At 38.0% G+C, this 19,600-nt stretch overlaps 1 protein-coding gene across 1 annotated transcript in view; it reads right to left on the reverse strand.

The window, feature by feature from the left end:
- LOC122652840 (dnaJ protein P58IPK homolog) overlaps positions 1 to 19,600 on the reverse strand; it is a 23,050-nt gene continuing 3,450 nt past the window's right edge. Inside the window, exons 2-9 of the mRNA XM_043846716.1 lie at positions 15,742 to 15,907; positions 14,604 to 14,805; positions 14,345 to 14,505; positions 14,145 to 14,238; positions 13,825 to 14,043; positions 8,200 to 8,280; positions 2,949 to 3,167; positions 1 to 492 (exon numbers count right to left, since the gene is read on the reverse strand). Coding sequence (XP_043702651.1) covers positions 322 to 492; positions 2,949 to 3,167; positions 8,200 to 8,280; positions 13,825 to 14,043; positions 14,145 to 14,238; positions 14,345 to 14,505; positions 14,604 to 14,805; positions 15,742 to 15,907 — 1,313 coding nt within the window. The 3' untranslated portion in view covers positions 1 to 321. The remainder of the gene's footprint in view (positions 493 to 2,948; positions 3,168 to 8,199; positions 8,281 to 13,824; positions 14,044 to 14,144; positions 14,239 to 14,344; positions 14,506 to 14,603; positions 14,806 to 15,741; positions 15,908 to 19,600) is intronic.

The following is a 19,600-nucleotide window of genomic DNA, read 5'->3' on the forward strand; positions in this document are numbered from 1 at the left end:
GAAGGAGAATTTTTCTATGTTACATCTCTGTATAATTAAAAGCGGAAGTAACATCAAAACTGGGGCGCCACTGCCATTAGCCACAGAAGATGAGTAACAAACCCAAACAAATTTGGGATAAATGATACGCCGCTGTGGAAAATTCTCTTAGAAGCAACTTTTGAATAAGAACAAGCTTCTTCTAAATGGCTTGCATAGACTCACAATCTAACAACTATTTGTTAGCATCAGTCAGTTGCTTTTTGTCCCTCTTGAGGACAAGTGCTCCTTTTCCTTGATTTAATTCTCTGTTAATGAAGGCAATTGATTCTCTCATCACAATCAAAAATGAAATTCACCAAAATCGCCAGGGAAACCGCCATCAAAGTGGAAACTGAATTGCTGTCCCCCACCACCAAAAGGGTTGAAACCACCGCCACCCGTTCCCACACCCATGTCCTCTAAATCTTCACCTCTGTCATATCTTACACGTTTCTCTTCATCTCCAAGTACCTAGAAATGAGGAGATTGAAGGGGTCAGATATTACAAATGGGTGTAGGTATCCATGAGCAAAATTTTTTTTTATACATATATCTATGAGCAAAACTCAAAACTGGATGAGGCAAGATCTCTTTAAAGCAAATTAAAACTAAAATGGACTGGCAAGTGATGAAAAAACTAGATGACGGTTGATGATAAGTTGTCATGTGAAAAGCATGAGCAGTTTTAACCAAAAGGACTTTGTTAGAGTTCATGGAGTAAGGATATTATGGTTACTTTGTTAAATAAGTTTGTATTGTACCTCCCTAGGTAATCTTATGTTAATGTGGGAGTATAGATGTAATCTTATATGGCATTCACAAGTTAGTACATCTAGGGTAGAGAAATCGATTCTCTCACCACGCATTCTTGCGTATTCTTCTTTTTCTTCTTCCTCTTCCCCTCTCTCATCTTATTTCCTATCAGAACTGGCTTGAGAATCGACCAAAAACTTGTACCCTAGAGAGTAAAGGGCTTCAACAGAGGTTGTGCATCATGTAAGAAGAGTTGTTCAAGCTATTCACCCATCAACTAGAAGACATATTGATGAAGATCTGAAGCTGTGAAGACAGATTTACAAGCAAGGAAAAACAGGGCTACCGTCAGCCTTGTAGCTCCTGCTCCCTTTCTCTCTCCTCAGGGATCAGGCTCATTGGAGTTGCCCAAAGGTCCTCTTTCAAGACTCCATAACCTCGATTGTGAAGGAGGTGAGCTTCTAAGTTGTTATAAGATGAACCCACAACTTGAAATGTACATTAGATTGAAGTTTCTTTAAGATTTGTGATCTATTTGCTTGTTGGAATTGTTGTGTGAGTGTTGGGAAGGGGTGTCTAGGTAGAGTGTGTACTCTCCCCATCTGGTCTGGGTATCCAACCAGCTTCCCGAGTGTGCCATCACATAGTGTTGGAGGTCAGTAGACCAATGGAAGCTTCGGCTGGTGGTTCGAGTTGTGCTAACCCCAATTTGATTGCCCTTGAAAAGCAAAACATCCAGATATCCATTGTTAAGTTTGACAATACCAACTATCTTGACTGGGCTCACTCCATGAAGCTATCCTTGCAAAGTCATAGGAAGTTGGGTTAAATTACTGGTAACATCATGGCCCCTCAATCAAGTGATTGACATACTAGAAATGGCAGACGGGAACTGCACTGTTATGACCTTGTTGATTTTTTCTATGAACTCTGTTGGTAGGAGGTTTATGCAGAAGAAGACAGCCAAGGATATTTGGGATAGTGTTGCAAAGACTTTTGGCCGAATGGGTTACATGACTAAGGTCTACAAACTTCTCTAGAAGATTATCACAATGAAATAGAGTGACAGAACTATCTATGAGTACTATAACACAGTTGTTTGTCTTTGGAAGGAGTATGACCACTATAGGGACCTCCAGCTGTCCAATCCCAAGGATGAGGCAAAGGTCTATAGAACATTTGATAAGGAGCATGTTTTGATTCTCCTTAGTGGGCTAAACCCACAATATGAACCAATCAGGATGCAAATCTTGAGCAAATCAGCCCTTCCATCTTTGGATGAGGTGTGTGGCTATTTACAAAGTGAAGAAACCAAAAGAGCGGCCATGGAAACTCGCCATCCCTTGAGAGGTCTGCTCGTGCCTCTAGTTCACAGAGGAGTTGGCATTGTAGAGGAAGAAACCAAGATTCAAGCCGTGGGGATGACAAAGATAGACTCAGATGTGAACATTGTGGCAAACCCAAGCAAACTAGCGAAATCTGTTGGGACCTTCATGGACGTCCCTCTAGAGCTACACCTATTGGTATGCGAAGTGGCATGAGAGGGGGGTTAGAGAAAACACTGTGATGACTGAAACCAAGCCCATGGGGCATCCCTCTTGGACTATAAGAGGACAGTTGTTCCCTCGCAAGGAAATATCTTGCAGTTTTTCAACGGATTATATCACAGTTGGGTGGTCCTCTCCTACAACAACCGTGTCAGATTCTTTGGCCCGAGCCTTGCAGGCTTCTACCTTTGCTACTTTCTCCTCTTGGGTCATTGGTTCTGGAGCTACTGATCACATGACTAGTACGTCTCAATGTTATGACTCATATTCTGTCTGTTCAGGTAAGGATAAGGTTAGAATTGTTGATGGTTCACTTTCCTCTATCTCTGGTAAGGGTGGTGTGCAGGCTATCTCTTTCATATCTCTTGACTCTATTCTCCATGTTCCAAACTTTGCTATTAACCCCCTCTTTGTGAATCACTTAACCAAATCCTTTATTGTTGTATATATCCTTTTCTCCTTCTCATTGTCTCTGTCAAGATTTGGTGATAAAGAAGATTATTGGCAGTAGACATGAGAAGAAAGGACTCTATCCGCAAGGGGCTAAAAATTGAACTATCCCCCTTCTCTCAAGGAGCCTATGAAGCATGGTATATGCATAAAAGATAGATGATGATTGAATTTCACCTCATATGCAGCAGCTATTTCTCGGAACTTAGCTTCGGCCTCCTCTCTATTATCAACATTCTTATCTGGGTGCCATTGTAAAGCAAGCTTCTTGTATGCACGTTTAATTTCTGATATAGATGCACTTCTCGATATTCCAAGAATCTTGTACCAGTCCTTGCGTTTGCTCAATTTCAAAGATCTCTCAGCCCTCATTAATGCTTCTCGGATATTCATATCCTGCACAAATGGAGTCTTGTAAGGACTCCAGCATGGAGATTCAGTGAACAGTTTAGATCCTCAAGTATAAAAAGAAAAAGAAAATGACAAGGTTGATGTTAGAGAAAACTATGATTCAATCACTAGATCTGAAATAGAAAGTTATAACTTAAAATGTTAAACAAACAAGTATACAATATGTAAAATAAAGATGATTCAAAATGTGCAAATAAATTAAGGCCCACCACAACCATTAAAAAAACAGGCACACAAAGAAGGCAAATGACAAGTAAAAGGATGCCATCCGAATTATGGGCATTTACCCAAGAAAAGTGGTGAAGAAACATAAACTTTTCTGGCCAGTTTCCCAAATATCAATATAAAATATTCATTAATTATTGTCCATCAACAAAAAAAATGTTGGTGTCCAGTTTCCAGATCATCCACTTTTATATGTAAACTAAGTCAAAAGTCAAAACCAGCGTGTTCTGTGTGTGTGTGAATAATTGCATATCCACGCACACAACAGGGTTGATGTATGAGTTAGCTCATATTTATAGCATGTTGACAGTTCAACAGGTTTAACTGTTACATCTGATAACTACAATCTACCCCATGCTCCACCCTCCATCAAAGTGTCTGTTAAATTATCCACATCCATTCTTATGTTCCTAAATCACACTTATCCAGTCAGAGATGTCACAGAATGAATTAATGTAGTAATGGCTTGAAGACTCAAATCAGTAGCCAATAACAAGATCTTTTAATCAAAGAAAAGTTCAGATTAGGGAGATGAGAGACATCACAAAATCAGATGGGAGGCTAGGGCTGAAACTAATGGCGAGTTTAGATAAGAAGGGGAATGTTTGCTGAAAACCTGAGCTTAATCGGATGGCCAGATAAGCAAATAGGGCTAAGTCCTAGTAGCAAATTAGCAATAGGACTAGGGGTAAAACAGTAATTTAACTATTGAAATTAGGGTTCAAAGGTTGATGAATTCAGACATGAAAATAAGCATATAATCAATAGCTAAACAAGTTCAGCAAATCAGAATTTGAGTCAGGTATGAAATAGGGTATTAATGGAGAAAAGAGCAAAACAGAGATTTCACAATAGCAGCCAATCGGCTGGTCAGAATTGCCTCAACTTTGAATCGAGTTTCCCAATTGGGATTCTTGAGATTCGATCAAAATTTCACCCAGATCTGATGGCTGGTTTGCTTAATCTCAAAAAAAGTGTTGTGTGTGTAATCTTCTAGAAAGATAGGTTCTAGTTGCAGAGATTTCTGATTAAAGATTACCAGTTAAAGGCTGTGATTAAAGAATAAGAATGGTAAATCAGTAAAACAGTAGCAGCAAGAGAACACGAGCATAAGATGATCCACCTGGGCTTCTCACCCCAAGGTGTCGCTTGGATCAAACACCTTGTATTGATGAATAAAATTCAGAGTTAGAATCTGATTAGGAAAGTCTCAACCGACTCTAACTTAGACTAAGCTTAAAACATAGTTTTAATTGGAATGGGAAACCCCATAACCGACTCACCTAAGTAGCTAGACTAATTAGCTAAAAAAGAAATTAAATAACAAAGTTACTTAAATTGAACCGACATTGGATCAACATGGACCATGGTTTCAATTGAAATTAAAATATAACAAAGACATCAAAAAAATAAACTAAGAAAGCGGCAACTAGGCTTCTTCCTACGAGAGTAGGTCTTCAGCTCTGCATCATGAATTCTCCTCACTGTTAACATTCTCGGTTTCCTCCTCACAGTGATGCATGTCAATCCCCACCTTATGTGTTGTTAGAGGATTCTATGGAAAGGAATATGTATGTCAGACTAAGTAACCAGAACCAGCTGCATAAGAAAATCGCTTTAAGAGCGGAAACAGTTCCAAATCATGGTTTTTAAGTATGGCATGAAGGTACTTTAAGTGCTGCTAACATCCACTAGCTCACAAAAATTTCCCACAGAATGGAAACTCATTGGGTGGTATTTAATATGGAGTGCTGTGGGTGAGAACTAGCCTCCCCCTTCAATGTGGGACTGATCCATGTCTACAAGACCACAGCATCTCTATCCTTCCAAGTTCCAACTGTACAATAAACGTGTCCTCTCTTTCAGGAATTGCAACATTAATACACATTCTCATCTCTCACTAAAATATATCTCTCAAACCCTCTGTTCCAGTTTAGCAAATAATTACACAATTTCTGAGATAAATAGATACACCTCAGTGCAACACCCCCCAAAAAAAAAAAAAAGAAGCACAGGTACACACTTAATGGTCTCAACTTTTACAAAATCAGTTGGACATTAAATTGAAAAGGGAGTTGCTACCCGTTTCTGGTTTGACAAATGGATTCCACCCAAAAAAACCGGGAACTGATTAAAAGTCAGTTCAGTGCCAATTCAACTGGATGGGCAGATCCAGTCACATTTTTCAAACTAAGCACACTAAAAACACATGCCCAATAAGAAGCTTCAAGCCATAAGCCAGAAGGCTCTTTCCACTTGTTTCTTTAACCTCTGAGACTGAGAGAAGCCATGTCCTTGAAGTTATGCCTCCTTTTTGTGCAGTTTGGTCCGCCTGGAAGTTTTATTGCTTGGTTCATCTGGTGGCCATCTGCCCTTTAGTTTCAAGTACCAACTCATGTAATGCATGGGGATTACAGTTATGTTGGAAATCAAAAGCAGCATCTCCCTATGAGCCACTTCAGGGGCAACATTATCAACATGGGAAATTACACGTACAAAGGGTATCAGTGTTTCTCATTTGACACAAGGGAGCACACTGGCAAACCACCTCATTCACATGCCTGATAAGAAGCTACAGACCTCTGGAGCTTTTCAGATTAGTCGCTCCAATTTCTGATCCTGCTCCAAAACCCATGTCGTGGTATAACCTAGATGTAGGGTCATCTTTACCATGATGGTATGGTCATTCTTCTGTTTCAACTTTTGGACTTTTGATGCACCTCCTGCTGTACTTCCCTCTTTTTTTTCCCGTTAATATACTTTTTAATCATCCGTAATTGACAGAAAGGGCAAAGTTTGATTTCAGATTTCCTCTGCAATTCAAGAACAATAAACTCTGCAAATTTTTATTTTGAAAATTATAGCAATTCCAAAATTTTCACGCAGACTAATAAAAGTGAAAATGACCTCAATACTCAATATGACATTTCCAATGACCAAAATGCATAATTCCATAGATTTTGGATAAGTAGCAACCGATGCCAGAATATGGAAAAAGTCTTGCAATACAAGGCATATTTGTTTACAAACAGACCTCCCATCTTGCATTTTTTTGTCTGTATTTCCCATATTGCATATTTCCATCCTTTTTTTTTTGGGTGGAGTGTGCATTTCATTCATTGAAAATATCATATTGAATATCGAGTCATTTTCCCAAAAGAATAATTGGAACGCTGTATTTGGATTTTCATTTATTTTACCCTGTTCCTTCTTCTCTTTCCATCTCCTTATTGTTTCTCTTAGAATTCAAATGACTTTATTCAACAGCAAAGCTTCCAAGCATTCACTTAAGTTGAAAGAACTTGGCTTTGGAAAATGGATTTTTCAACTTGACGTTAAAGTTATTTATTAATATGTTCATGACCAGGTTATATATGGTGACTTACTGCAAGTCGCTGATTAGTACATCAGCATCCTGACAGGTTAAAGTAGTGTGGAAGATGTTCTCCAGCTAGTTATTTCTTTTGGAGTTCCTCAGTAGTAGCAAATATTCTAGAATCTTGACTCACCAGATGGGTAGATGACTTTTAAAAATACCCAACAAATGGGATGTGAAGATTTAAAATCCAGGACATAGCTGTCAAGGCATCGCCTAGGTGTCCAGGCGCCTTCTTGGGTCCAAGACAACATCACGCCTTGTTTGATACAAGAAAGGCGACCACTGCCTTGGATGCCTAGAAGTCGCAGTGTGGTCTTATGAGAGCACGCCTTATATTACATCAGTTTTTAGGCACTTCACTAGTTTACTTTGATTTATGTTTATTGCTTTGTTTTTAATGAATATGTTTATATTATATCCTATGGTTTTGTTTATATTATATTTTGGTTTTTTCACATTAGGTCATTACTAACATAATTATATCATATTGCATTGATATGACTTCTATGTTCCATAAAAGCATAATTATATAACGTTATCATTGCTATATTACATATACTGCATGCCTAGGAAGGGGGTGCCTTGTTGCTTAATGCCTAGGCACCCCTCCAACACCTTAAATTTCCTAGTCGCCTTGACAATTATGGTCCAGGACTACCATTGGGCACTGGGCAGGGCTTCCTAGTTAACCTAATATTCAATAATTAAGGCAGTAACTTAGAGAAATTCAATTTTTAATTATCAAAAGAATGAAATTAACTTTAAAAAAAATAGCAATCCTAATGTATTGGAGAACATTCACCAAATTCGGCTTGATTGGTCGCCAAGTTTTTCTTCCATGGTCACATTGTTCTTACAACTAGAATGAAAGGTCAGACACTAAAAAAAATAAAAAACTTGCAACTGGATTCACTTCATCCTGAAGTTAAAAAAATTCAATCACCAATAATGCACCAAAAAAATGTATCCCATGCAGAGGAGGGAGCGGACTGGGCTTGGTTCAAATCAGATTAGCATGCTAGTCAGCAGAGTGGGTTTCAACTTGAACTTACTGAATTGAACCAGTTTGAATACCCAATCCAGTTTAAAATGCTCAACTCAAAGACAATGTTCCTTGCAAGTTTTATTTCTTAAAATATTTGATCTACAATTCTATATGTTAAAATTTATAAATTAGTTCCCTTTACTAAAAAAATACCATACAAACTTTTAGCTTTATATTCCATATTTCCTGTTATTTATGAGTTTTCATACCCAATATTATATTATAAATATTAATAAATATCTGTCCTCCTGACCTTCACCAAATTTGAATAAAAACCCAGAACCAAACCAGACGAAAAAAGAGAGTGGGTCGACAAGCCACAACAAGACAATACAGAAATTTTAAAAAGTTACAAGTTCATGACAAACCTGAGGTGATTTTTGAGCTGCTGTTTTCAAATCTTCCACAGCACCCTCCCAATCTTCTGCCAAAAATTTGGCTTCACCCCTCTGGAAACAAAAAAAAAACCAGTCAAGATAGCTTAAATTACATAGAGTATTGTAACTTCAATTAAAGGTTAATCCACCCCACTCAAGAAGCAGGTTTTTTTCCACAACAACATCAAAGTTGAAATGTTTAAAATAGAAGGGAAGAAAAAGGAAAAAATCATTCAGAAACTGTAGCTATCATAGGAGGCACAAAATCCTAGTAAAATGCACAGGAATATTTGGATGTTCCACCAACAGAAACTTACAATAAACCATGAATCCACTCTAAAGGCAAAAGGTTCTTCGCATGGCCCACATCAGGTCTTCCTATGTGGTCCACTTAATTGTGCCATGTGGAAGGTGATCAGGCAATACTTACTGTTGGATTGATAGCTCATGATGTAGATTAAAAACGTGTCAAATTTCATATTCAAATTCAATCACATACCCCTCTTGTGTATCATAGTTGTCACAGCGTCTAGCCATTAGAGAGGGTCCAAAATCAAGGCGACACCAACAAGGTTCCCACCTAGGCGACGCTTGGACGCCTATGTTGTGTATTGCCATTTTTCCTAATTGATGCAGGAGCACTTCCATGGGTCGGCTTGAACCCGTTTGAGAACCCAGATTGAGAACCGGGTCCAATTGGTTTTTGGGATCAGTAGGATATTATAGTCATTTATTTAGATTTATTATTCGGATTTTATCTTTTACTTTGAAGGGGCTACTTAGTGGTAGAGTCGGTTTAGGATTTTATTTCAGTTTTAGATTACACTTAAGAGTCTTTTATTTTTTAATTTAAATACAAGTTGTAACCATTGTTCATAGCAGATTGAAAGAATGAATAGTTGAGCTGTGGTTTGAGAGCCGTGTAGCTTGTGCAAGCTTCTCTCCCCCCCCCCTCTTCTATGTGAATCCTCTCCTCTCTCCATTCTTGTTCGTACTCTCTCTCATATTCTGTTTACTTGCAGCCCTATTAGCTTGGGTCGATCTCTTTTGATTCTGCCGCTTTGTTCTGTTATTGGGTGGATTATTCACAACTTTTAAGGCGACCCTTCCTGCATAATCTCTGCTTGAAACCTTGCTGGACAATAGATCTCCAAGTTGAACCCATCTCTATCTTTGTTCTTCTGCTGGGCATAGTTGTCAAGGCGTCGACTAGGCGCCGCCTAGGCGTCCAGGCGGATTTTTGGGGGGCCTAGGTGACTGCCACCTTAGTGGAATTTAACGCGCCCGTAGATCCTTATTTATGCCAAATATTATTTAAGTAAATGTTCATATAATTGTTATTTCATTTACTTAAGATATTATTTATAAATAAGTAAATACCCCCTATTTGAATCTAATAAATTAGTTAAAAAATCAAAATTCCAAAAGGATAAAAAGGCAACCCCCCAGGCAAGAACAAAAACTGGATTTTTGTCGGTAGGTGAAAATTTCAACTTTCTAATGCTGGAGTTTTTCTCAAATCTAAAAATTTTATAAATCTTAATATAGTAAAACATTGCTAAAAAACAAAAGTGTGGTAAAATATTCATTTGCTTTGATATATAAAAAACATTTTCATTCAGAGCGATTTTGACAGCATTCGCGCACATCAAATAAAGTTTAACCGGAACATAACTCCTTCAATATAAATCAGATTTAAGCAATCTTGGATTTTTTGAAAAGCTGGTTTTGTGTTCTATCTAATACAAAAAATCTCGTGCAAAAATAAAATCATCTGACCAGTAAAACTTCTTAGAGAACAAAAACATTTCTCTTAATCGAGAGCAGTTTAATTACTTATAGATAAGATCATATTTTCTAAGAACAGTATAAACAAAATGTGAGACTAGGTATACCAAGGCAATAACCAATTCCAAGAGCAGTATAAACCAAATGTATGTTTTGATTGTTTTAAACTTCCAATAGCTTGCTTCTTCAGTTCTGCTGTCTTCTAGTTCTATGTTGATTTTTGATGACTTGATGTGGCTTAATATTGATTTTTTATGACTTGATGTGGCTTAATATTGATTTTTGATGATATAAGGTATATATTGTAGCATACTAAATAATGTTAGAAAAGAGGGAAAATAAAAAATAACACTTGGGCGCCTTGTCGCCTAAGCGCTTCGACACCCCTCCACCGCCTTGGATGTTAGAAAAGATAAAAAAAAATAACACTTGGGCACCTTGTCGCCTAAGTGCTTAGACACCCCTCCACCGCCTTGGGTCACCTTGCCACCTTGATAACTATGCCGCTGGGTTTGATTACAGATCTTAAAAGCCCATGTGTTCTTTGCCATTTTGGGTATTTGATTGTTGGAATCAACAATCCTATGGGAGATTAGCCTTCACCTAAAGTTTGAGTTAGGTAGAATACATATTGGTTGAGTTTCATTGACTGAAACTAAGAGGTACTGCCACTGGTTTTCTGCCTCTTGCCTTGGCTGGAGGTTGAAGACAACCCCCACGATTTGTGATCGCTTACTGTATTATTTTATTTTTCTTCAATACTCTCTTCTCTCCTTAACTCTATCTTGTCCTTTAGCTATAATTAGTTTTGTCTTATCCCCTTTTCCCTTGTAGAAGATAAGATACCTCCCTTCTCCCCCACGATTCCTTGTTGCTTTATGTTTATTTCCACTTTCCATAATAACCTTTACTATGTTCCTGTAGAAAACCTAGGACCTGTAACCAGTAACTTTAGAGAGATGAAAAGAGAGAATAATAACTTGTTGTATTCATTCATAGGTAAGCCCCTCTATTTATAATAGAGGGGAAATTACAAAGAGACTAAACTAGGCGATGTGGGACTAAAACCCACATAGCTCACTTACACTTAATAACATAAGAAGAATAAAACTACCCCAAAAAGACCAGAATACCCCACGGTATTCTGGATTACATATTCCAACACTCCCCCTCAAGCTGGATTATACAAATAAGTAAAGAAAGAAGATCCAGCTTGAACTAAAGAAAAAAAAATAACTCATAATAATGCTAACACTCCCCCTCAAATTGGCGCATACAAGGTACTAATGTCCGACTTGAACAAAATGGGAAAAAACTAAGCTGCAGCAGAATCCAATTTGACATATGAATGCAGCTCCTAAATAAACCTTCAAAAACTTGAAAAAATAGATCTTCAAAACTTGGACAGGCATAATCAGCAAACCGGGACTGGAATGTCTTCCAAAAAAGGCAGCTTTCAACAATCTTTAATAGCTATCCAGTGATGAATCTTAAATTGTCATAGTGACTTAGAATCTTGAAGTGAAATAACTAGAGCAGCAAGCAACGAAAAACAAACTGAATCAGGCAGCGGAAAAAAAACTGTATCAACCCAACTGAAAGTCCTCAAATAGGCAACAACCAAATATCTTCAATACTCTTCAATACTTCAATCTCCCCCTTACGGCAAACTCAACCCAATAACAAAGTAGATACCCATTGGCAATGGTGAAAACTTTGATCGGCAATGGTGAAAACTCTGATCTTCTATGTTTTGCACCAAGTGTTCCTGCAAGTTCTGCTTCTACAATGTCTGCAGGTGTACTGTACATAATCCCCCCCCTCACGTGTAGTACACGTGGACATAACAGAGATGATGCAAAAACATAATATTCCAGAATTTTCCAAGAGGTGCTAAGGGTAATGAAAAAAGAAGAAATGGCAAATTAGAGAATACCATTAACTTCCAAAGGGGTTATGGGTATATGCCAAATGTATGGGATATGAAGGGAATTAGAAATATTGAAAGGGAACGGTGTTGGAAAAAAGGATGGCATGGCTGTAATTTGGTGGAAATCCACTTTTAAATACAATCCAAGCCAAAGGGCAAACTGGTAATAAACCAGAATTTTCAATGGTCAATTGGGTAGTCAAATAGGGGAATGGTAGAACTGTAAATAACACAAAGTTGAAAAAGGGATGGCATTCTGGTAAATATGGTGAACAGAATAGGATTCCTTTGAAAGAAACAAAGAAGGCCATAAGGTCAAGGAGTAAACTACCCCAAAAAGACCAGAATACCCCACGGTATTCTGGATTACATATTCCAACAGTTCCTTTATTCTAGTTTGACCTTAACTTACAAACCTGTCCAAGTCAGCCCTCATTCAATAATTCTAATTCCTCTTTGTCCTTTCCTCTATTTAACTACCAAGTTACCCCTTAAATATTCTGGTTTATTACAAAATTCCCATTAGTTGTGGGCATGATTGAGTTCTATTATTCAGGTAGGCCCATACGCGATCTGAATCAGGTTTTCGAACCCCGGATCCACATCACTTGTATATTCAGCCACCCATTTGGTTTCAACCATTTTTTAAAAGTTGCATTTTATTAGTAGATTTTCAAAGATTTACTTTGCCACATGACCAATTCCAATTATGCTGAAATTTCACATGTGACTATGTGAGCAGGGTACCCTGGGCCCTACTCATCCAAAAAATTTGGGCCCAGTTCTGAACTGGCCAGGTGGTAGATATTAGGTTCCATACAGGAAGGACTATTGTCCTGACGCCAAGCGGCCAAGGGAATGCCTTAGCAAGCACCTTATGTTATATCTCAGCCATATTTTTCAGACACTTTTACTCTTTAGAGGTAAAGATATATTTAATGCAGCATTATAAAGGTGAAAAAATGGAACATAAAAGTGAGATTGTAGAAACATATAATCGGAGAAATGAGAAAATGATTGAAATTATTACATTTAAAGGGCAATTTTAGCAGACTTTGGGTTTGGGCACCTTGGCACATAAGGCGATAAAGTCACTAGGACCTCAAGGAATGCATTGCTGCCTAGGCATTGCCTTGACAAGTATGAGGCTTTCCTTTGTGGGCTGTCCAGGAAACTAGAGCTATTCCTAAAATGATGAGGTGAGCAAAAAGGCCCTTCAATAAGACTGTAATGGTAGTACAGTGGATATGTGAAAATTAAGAGAAGAAAAGGTCTGTGACCAAGTGCAATTGCCGTTTTCATATGATCCTAACCTTTGACAATTTTTGAACAAAGGTGCTGCTCTCAAGACTCATCTTTTTACCACCGGACCAAGCAATAGCCCCTAATAACGATTTTTGAAAATGTGATACAGTATTCACACAATTTGTAACTTTTTGCTACTTTGTGTCAAAGGTCACTCCGTGTTATTAATCTTGTCTAGTCATTTTATCAAGTTGAATTTCAATATATCCATCTATAACCTTCAAATTGTCTGACGAAGGTTCCAGACATTGCTAAGTGAAGTTGTGACCTAGCTAAATGCTAACTAGGTGATTCCATGCGTCATTGCATTAAACCATTTTAACATGGCATACAAGGCATATTCAAATTGAAAACCTATATATAAAGAGTGTGTCCTTCCAAAAAGATTTATTGGTTCAAAGTCCTACAGCTTAACTAGCAAAGAAACTTCTTATAGAGAAACCTGGGGCCATTTACAACATTTTGGATGGATACAGACATAAACGGAAAACTAGAGAGAAGATGAACAAAAGCTCAATAAGCTCCCAAGCATTTTCTGCGGTCATTTATATTGTTTCTGGAGATAAAGATGTACAATGGAAATCAAAGCATACCTGAACTAGAGCTTCAATAAGCTTAAGCTCTTCATCAATATTTAGTGCTTCTGTGCAACTACTGAGTGCATCCTTTCCCTTGCCAAGCTTGACCAAGACCTTACACAAACCAAGATGAAGATGGACGTTATGCGCAGCATGGTTAGGATCCACCGCAAGGGCTGCTTTGAACTCCTCCACTGCCAACCGCAGCTTACCCTTATCCACATTATCTTCTGCCTGTAAATATCATAGTAAGTGTATGCTCAATATTCTATACTGTAGTGTAAACATCACAATGGCCTTATATCCAAGACCCTGTAAAAGCCTGTGGGTCTTACGCTTTTAGTCTTCTTCAGTAGATTCTTCAAACCAAAGTATGCTTTTTTCAGTTCACTGTGTTCTGGATCTAGGCGGAGACCTTTCTGGAAATGTCTGGGATATACAAACAAACAAAGTCTGAGTAAATAAGATAATACTTAAAAAAAAGTCTGCAGCTCATGATGAAAATGCTTTTGTAATTTTGTATACCACAACAAACCTTAAAGCAACATCATGATCAGCCAGATAATAATAAGCACGCCCACGCAACAGTAGTGCCTCCAGATTATTCTCATCTTCTTTGAGCATATATCCAGTCTCTGCTATTGCACCATAGTCATCTTTCACTGCTAACAATAACTTCACTTTGAGGAGTTTTGCCTGCAAAAAACAAAGCTTACCTAGTTAAGACTTAAGATGACACCATTTACAGAATTGCTTCAATAGATAAATGAAATTATATCAACAAATAACATTACCTTTGAGCATGCAGGTGAGAAAACAAGGACAACTTTATCAATATAATCCAAAGATTTTCCAAAATCACCTGCCTCAAAAAGATCAATAGCTGTTTCGAGAGCACTCCGAGCCTGCCACAGTTGAGAAAGTTCCTTTTCCGCGGCAGAAGTTCCAGATTTTAGCTCCAAAAACTTTCTGTAGTTCTTCTCAGATTCCTCATATCTACATCCAACTCCAATCAGAAATTAAAATTGATAGTAGACCAACAGGATAAAGCCAAAAATTTCTAAGATGCTATCTTCCGTATATATTATCACAAAATGGTCATCTCCAAATTGTAACAAGTTAAAGATCTTGTTGTCATTTTCTATCTCAGTATTGGTCAATTTCTAAACTCTGAATATCCTTCATTCTCTTCTCTGAACTAACACAATAGACAATAAAATGTAATCATAACAAATGTCTAACAGAAAAACAAATCAACAATAGAAGATAAATACTTGAGGCATGAATGAGATTCTCAAATCACAGGCACCGAAGGTAACAGTAATAATAAGTAAGAAATGGTTTTTTTTAAAAAGGGTAGAATGTCATTACCCATGATCAGATTACAACTAGAAAGAACTATATCTATGTCCAAATAACAGTCAAAATCCATATTTATATGTGACATCTTATTACAGAGTTGTTGCAGTATTATGTATGATTGTATACATCATAATGTGCTTATCGAATATGGTTTTTTTCTACTAATCAAATATATAAGATACTGTTTTTGCCCAATCATTTGAAAGTAGTACAAAATAATTTGTGTAAACTTCACTTCGATAGTCAGAAATTTCACTTGACACAAGGATGCATATTTATATCATGATAGCTGGATATAAGGATCAATTTCTTCATGCATCAAATGTATGGGCCATTTCTAATTTCTAACATGCACATCTTTAACTACCCAACCCTAATTGGCATCACTTTGCTAATCACCTGTTTACTTAGGGCGTAACAAGAAGATGTAATAAAGATGTCAGCTACAATTTTTAAAATCTAAAACTAGAAGTTCCTATACTGCATTGGAATAAAATATTTTATATCAGAGCTTAGTGCCTTTAGAAAAGACAATTTGTAGCAAGCAGAAATGTTTTTATAGAAAAGAACCTGCATAATTGACGAAATACAGATGCACGACGCCAATACGCTTCTGAAAGTGTTGGGTCAGCCTCTATAGCAGCATTAAGATCATTGAGAGCCTCACTATAGCGTTTCACCTTTACATTTTCTGAAACTCTATTGAACAGGTCAGCAGCATTACCAGGTGTTCCATCTGCAAACCATCAAATGGCCATTCAATGAAAGAAATTCATAGATATACCTAATAATTCTAATAAAAATAAATAAAAGTAGATACAGATAAACTGGCTTCACCAAAAACTCAGGCAACTCATTATTGCCAACTTGGAGAAATAAATAAAGCCACAATTTTTATTTTTTTTTTGCAAACTGATGTTATTATAGGGTCCCAGTTGTTTGGCTTCTCAGTGCATGTCCAAATTATTGAATGTGTATTCATGTATTCTTTTTTAATCAGTTAGTCTCTCTCTATTTGAGTTTTCCTTTTCCCAAAGAGGCAGTTCTGACTCGTAATGGTAAGATTTGTTTTGTACAGCTACAAGAATGACAATGAGGACTTCACATAAAAGGTTTTAGACATACTTACAAGTTAAAATTTTTTGGAAAGACTCAATTTCAGTACTCTACTCCTTTGTGAACAGCACAATTCTCCTTAGTTAGGTTGAAAACTTTCATCATTACAAAGTCCCACTAAGGAAACTATGCAACAATAGCATTAGAGTAAACTGCCAGCTGGACTGGCCTTCCACATTAATTGTTGGGGTTGGGTGTGTCTTGTATTCTATAATGGCCCAAATAATTGTTGGGCTTGTATTTGTAATTGGGTCGGGATTAGGGTTTTCTATATATTGTCCCTGTGTGGAAAATCCTAGACACAAGCAAAGGGGAGATCACTTTGTGAGGTGGAGAGTGGCGTAAAGAGTTTTTTAGGTTTAGTGGAAAATCTCTGGTTCTCTCTGGTGGATGTAGGCATTTTTGCCGAACCACGTTAAATTCCTCATCTTGTGTGTGATTGCTTGCTTGGTTTCTTCCTTGTGGCTGCACATTCGTCCCCAACAAGTGGTATCAAAGCTAGGTTCAATAGATTGTTGCATGGTGTGCACGAAGATCTGAGAAAAGGGCGGTGCGCAAGGACAGGGGAGGGTATTTGATGCAGAATTATCACCAAACTGGGCTTCTTTTATTAGGAATAAGTCTAAGGTTGGGATATATATATGTTGGGCCTTTGATCCCAAGGGTTTTCTATGTAGTAGACCACTTTAATGAGCCTAAACTAGGGGTATATAGGTTGCATACGGGATTAGCCCAATACTTAGTTTATTTTTTATGTTTTTAATTGAACCGGTTCAAATTGGTTGCATCCAATTGGTTCAATTTAAGTGATCATGTGACTTGGTTAAGTGGTCATGTGACAACTTAAGTGGTCATGTGATGTAAGTTGGGCTGGATTAGGACTCTATATGTCCAGCCATGTTTTGAGTCTATTTCCTTTAGTATTTCAATTTCCTAGTCAGTTTAAGTTACCTAATAGGTTAGGGATAGGGTTAGGCCTTTCCTTCTTAGTGTCTAAGTTTATTTTTGAATCTTCTATATAAGTTTGTAAGGGAGGCCAGCATTGAATATGAATTTGATTTTGGCTGCCATTGTTGCTGCTCCTGTGCTCCTTGTGAATGTGCATCCTTGTGGTTCTATCAAGATGGAAAGGGATTGGTGGAATCCAATCGACTCCTTGCGCCGTGACGGCCGGGAGGTTCCCAATTCGAAGGTGGTTCTATCCTTCACTTCTATCCAAGCTGCTGCTAGTGGATTTCTGCTGCAACTTGTTCATTAATTTCTTCTTCTAATCCTCTACTCCCTTCCCCAATTGATCCCCCCTTTATTTTTGCTTGAATTCCATTAAACTCTAGATCTTGCTGCTCAGCCATATTTGTCCATCAAAACCCTAATCCCCTCATCCTTCATTAATTTCCCCAAAACCTATAGTCGATCCTGACTTACTGCCCAATTTTACAGAATATTCAAAACACTTAAAACTCTATAATACCTACATTATTAGAGTCCTATTAACCTGCCTAGCCATACCCCCTAAGCCCCCCTTCCATTATCCTAACCTAAGCCCTAGATTTGACCTAAAACTGCAATTCTGTCCTACTGAAACTGTAGAACCAACAGCCCCTTTTCCTTGTTATTGGTCCTGGTTTAATTGGCTTCTAATAGGGCTTTACCCTATCTAGAACATTATTTGGTATCAGAGCCCATGGCTGACCCCATGGCTGCAATGCTCTAGATGTTCCAGAAGGTTGCTGCTGAATACAGGGCTGCAATTGAAGCCCAGAGAGCTGCAGCTGATGCCATCATGGTTAGGTTGCAACGTTTGGAAGAACAGAGAATCACCCCTGACAGATATGGGAATCCTAGATATGGTTACAGAGATCTCAAGGATTACAGAGAAGATAGAGAAAGGTATAGAGAACACAAGGGACATCAGGTCATTCTAAATCTCTTTAATCTACCCTCCGAGATGCGCAAACAACAAACCATGCGCACCAATCAGACGGGGACAGATTATGAGAATCAAGTCTTAGCTGTACCACAGAAGGAATTTGAGCAGACCAGCCATGATTCAGGTCTGATCCTAGCCGTGGTTACACAGGAAGTTGCTGCCCAGCCTGAGGTCAAGTTGGCACAGCCCATCAAGGAGTTATTGCATGATTTTTCTAATGTAGTGCTAGAGGAGCTGCCTAACGAGTTACCCCCATTGAGGGATATTCAGCATGTAATTGATTCAGAGGTGATTCTATAGGAGAACAATGACCTTTAAGATGCTGTTCTTGAAGAGGTGGAGCTTGTGTCTCAAGTATTAGATGAGAAGGTTGCTAACACTGAAGACTCTTTGGATAGGACATTCACAATTGGTGCTGATTCAGAAGTAAAGTATATAGAGTTTGTTATGCCACCATGGTTCTTCGAAGAGAAAGCTCCACTCCTAGAAGACTATATTCCCAATATTCTTGCCCCACCAGAGTTTTGTTTGGGAATGGTCAAATCTGCTACTCACATGTTGCTTCCCCCTGACAACTACAAAATTCGAGGACGAATTTTTTCAAACTGAGGAGAGTTGATGCAGAATTATCACCAAACTGGGCTTCTTTTATTAGGAATAAGTCTAAGGTTGGGATATATATATATGTTGGGCCTTTGATCCCAAGGGTTTTCTATGTAATAGGCCACTTTAATGAGCCTAAACTAGGGGTATATACGTTGCATACGGGATTAGCCCAATACTTAGTTTATTTTTATGTTTTTAATTGAACCGGTTCAAATTGGTTGCATCCAATTGGTTCAATTTAAGTGATCATGTGACATGGTTAAGTGGTCATGTGATGTAAGTTGGGCTGGATTAGGACTCTATAAGTCTAGCCATGTTTTGAGTCTATTTCCCTTAGTATTTCAGTTTCCTAGTCAGTTTAAGTTACCTAATAGGTTAGGGATAGGGTTAAGCATTTCCTTTTTAGTGTCTAAGTCTATTTTTGAGTCTTCTATATAAGTTTGTAAGGGAGGCCAGCATTGAATACGAATTTGATTAATGCAAAAAAGCTTTTGCTTGTTGGCTGCCATTGTTACTGCTCCTGTGCTCTTTGTGAGTGTGCATCCTTGTGGTTCTATCAAGGTGGAAAGGGATTGGTGGAATCCGATCGACTCCTTGTGTCGTGACGGCCGGGAGGATCCCAATTCGAAGGTGGTTCTATCCTTCACTTCTATCCAAGTTGCTGCTAGTGGATTTCTGCTGCAACTTATTCATTAATTTCTTCTTCTTATACTCTACTCCCTTCCCCAATTGATCCCACTTTATTTTGCTTAAATTCCATTAAACCCTAATTCCATT

This window comes from Telopea speciosissima, chromosome 2 (assembly GCF_018873765.1).
Source record: "Telopea speciosissima isolate NSW1024214 ecotype Mountain lineage chromosome 2, Tspe_v1, whole genome shotgun sequence".
NCBI classification, from domain to species: domain Eukaryota; kingdom Viridiplantae; phylum Streptophyta; class Magnoliopsida; order Proteales; family Proteaceae; genus Telopea; species Telopea speciosissima.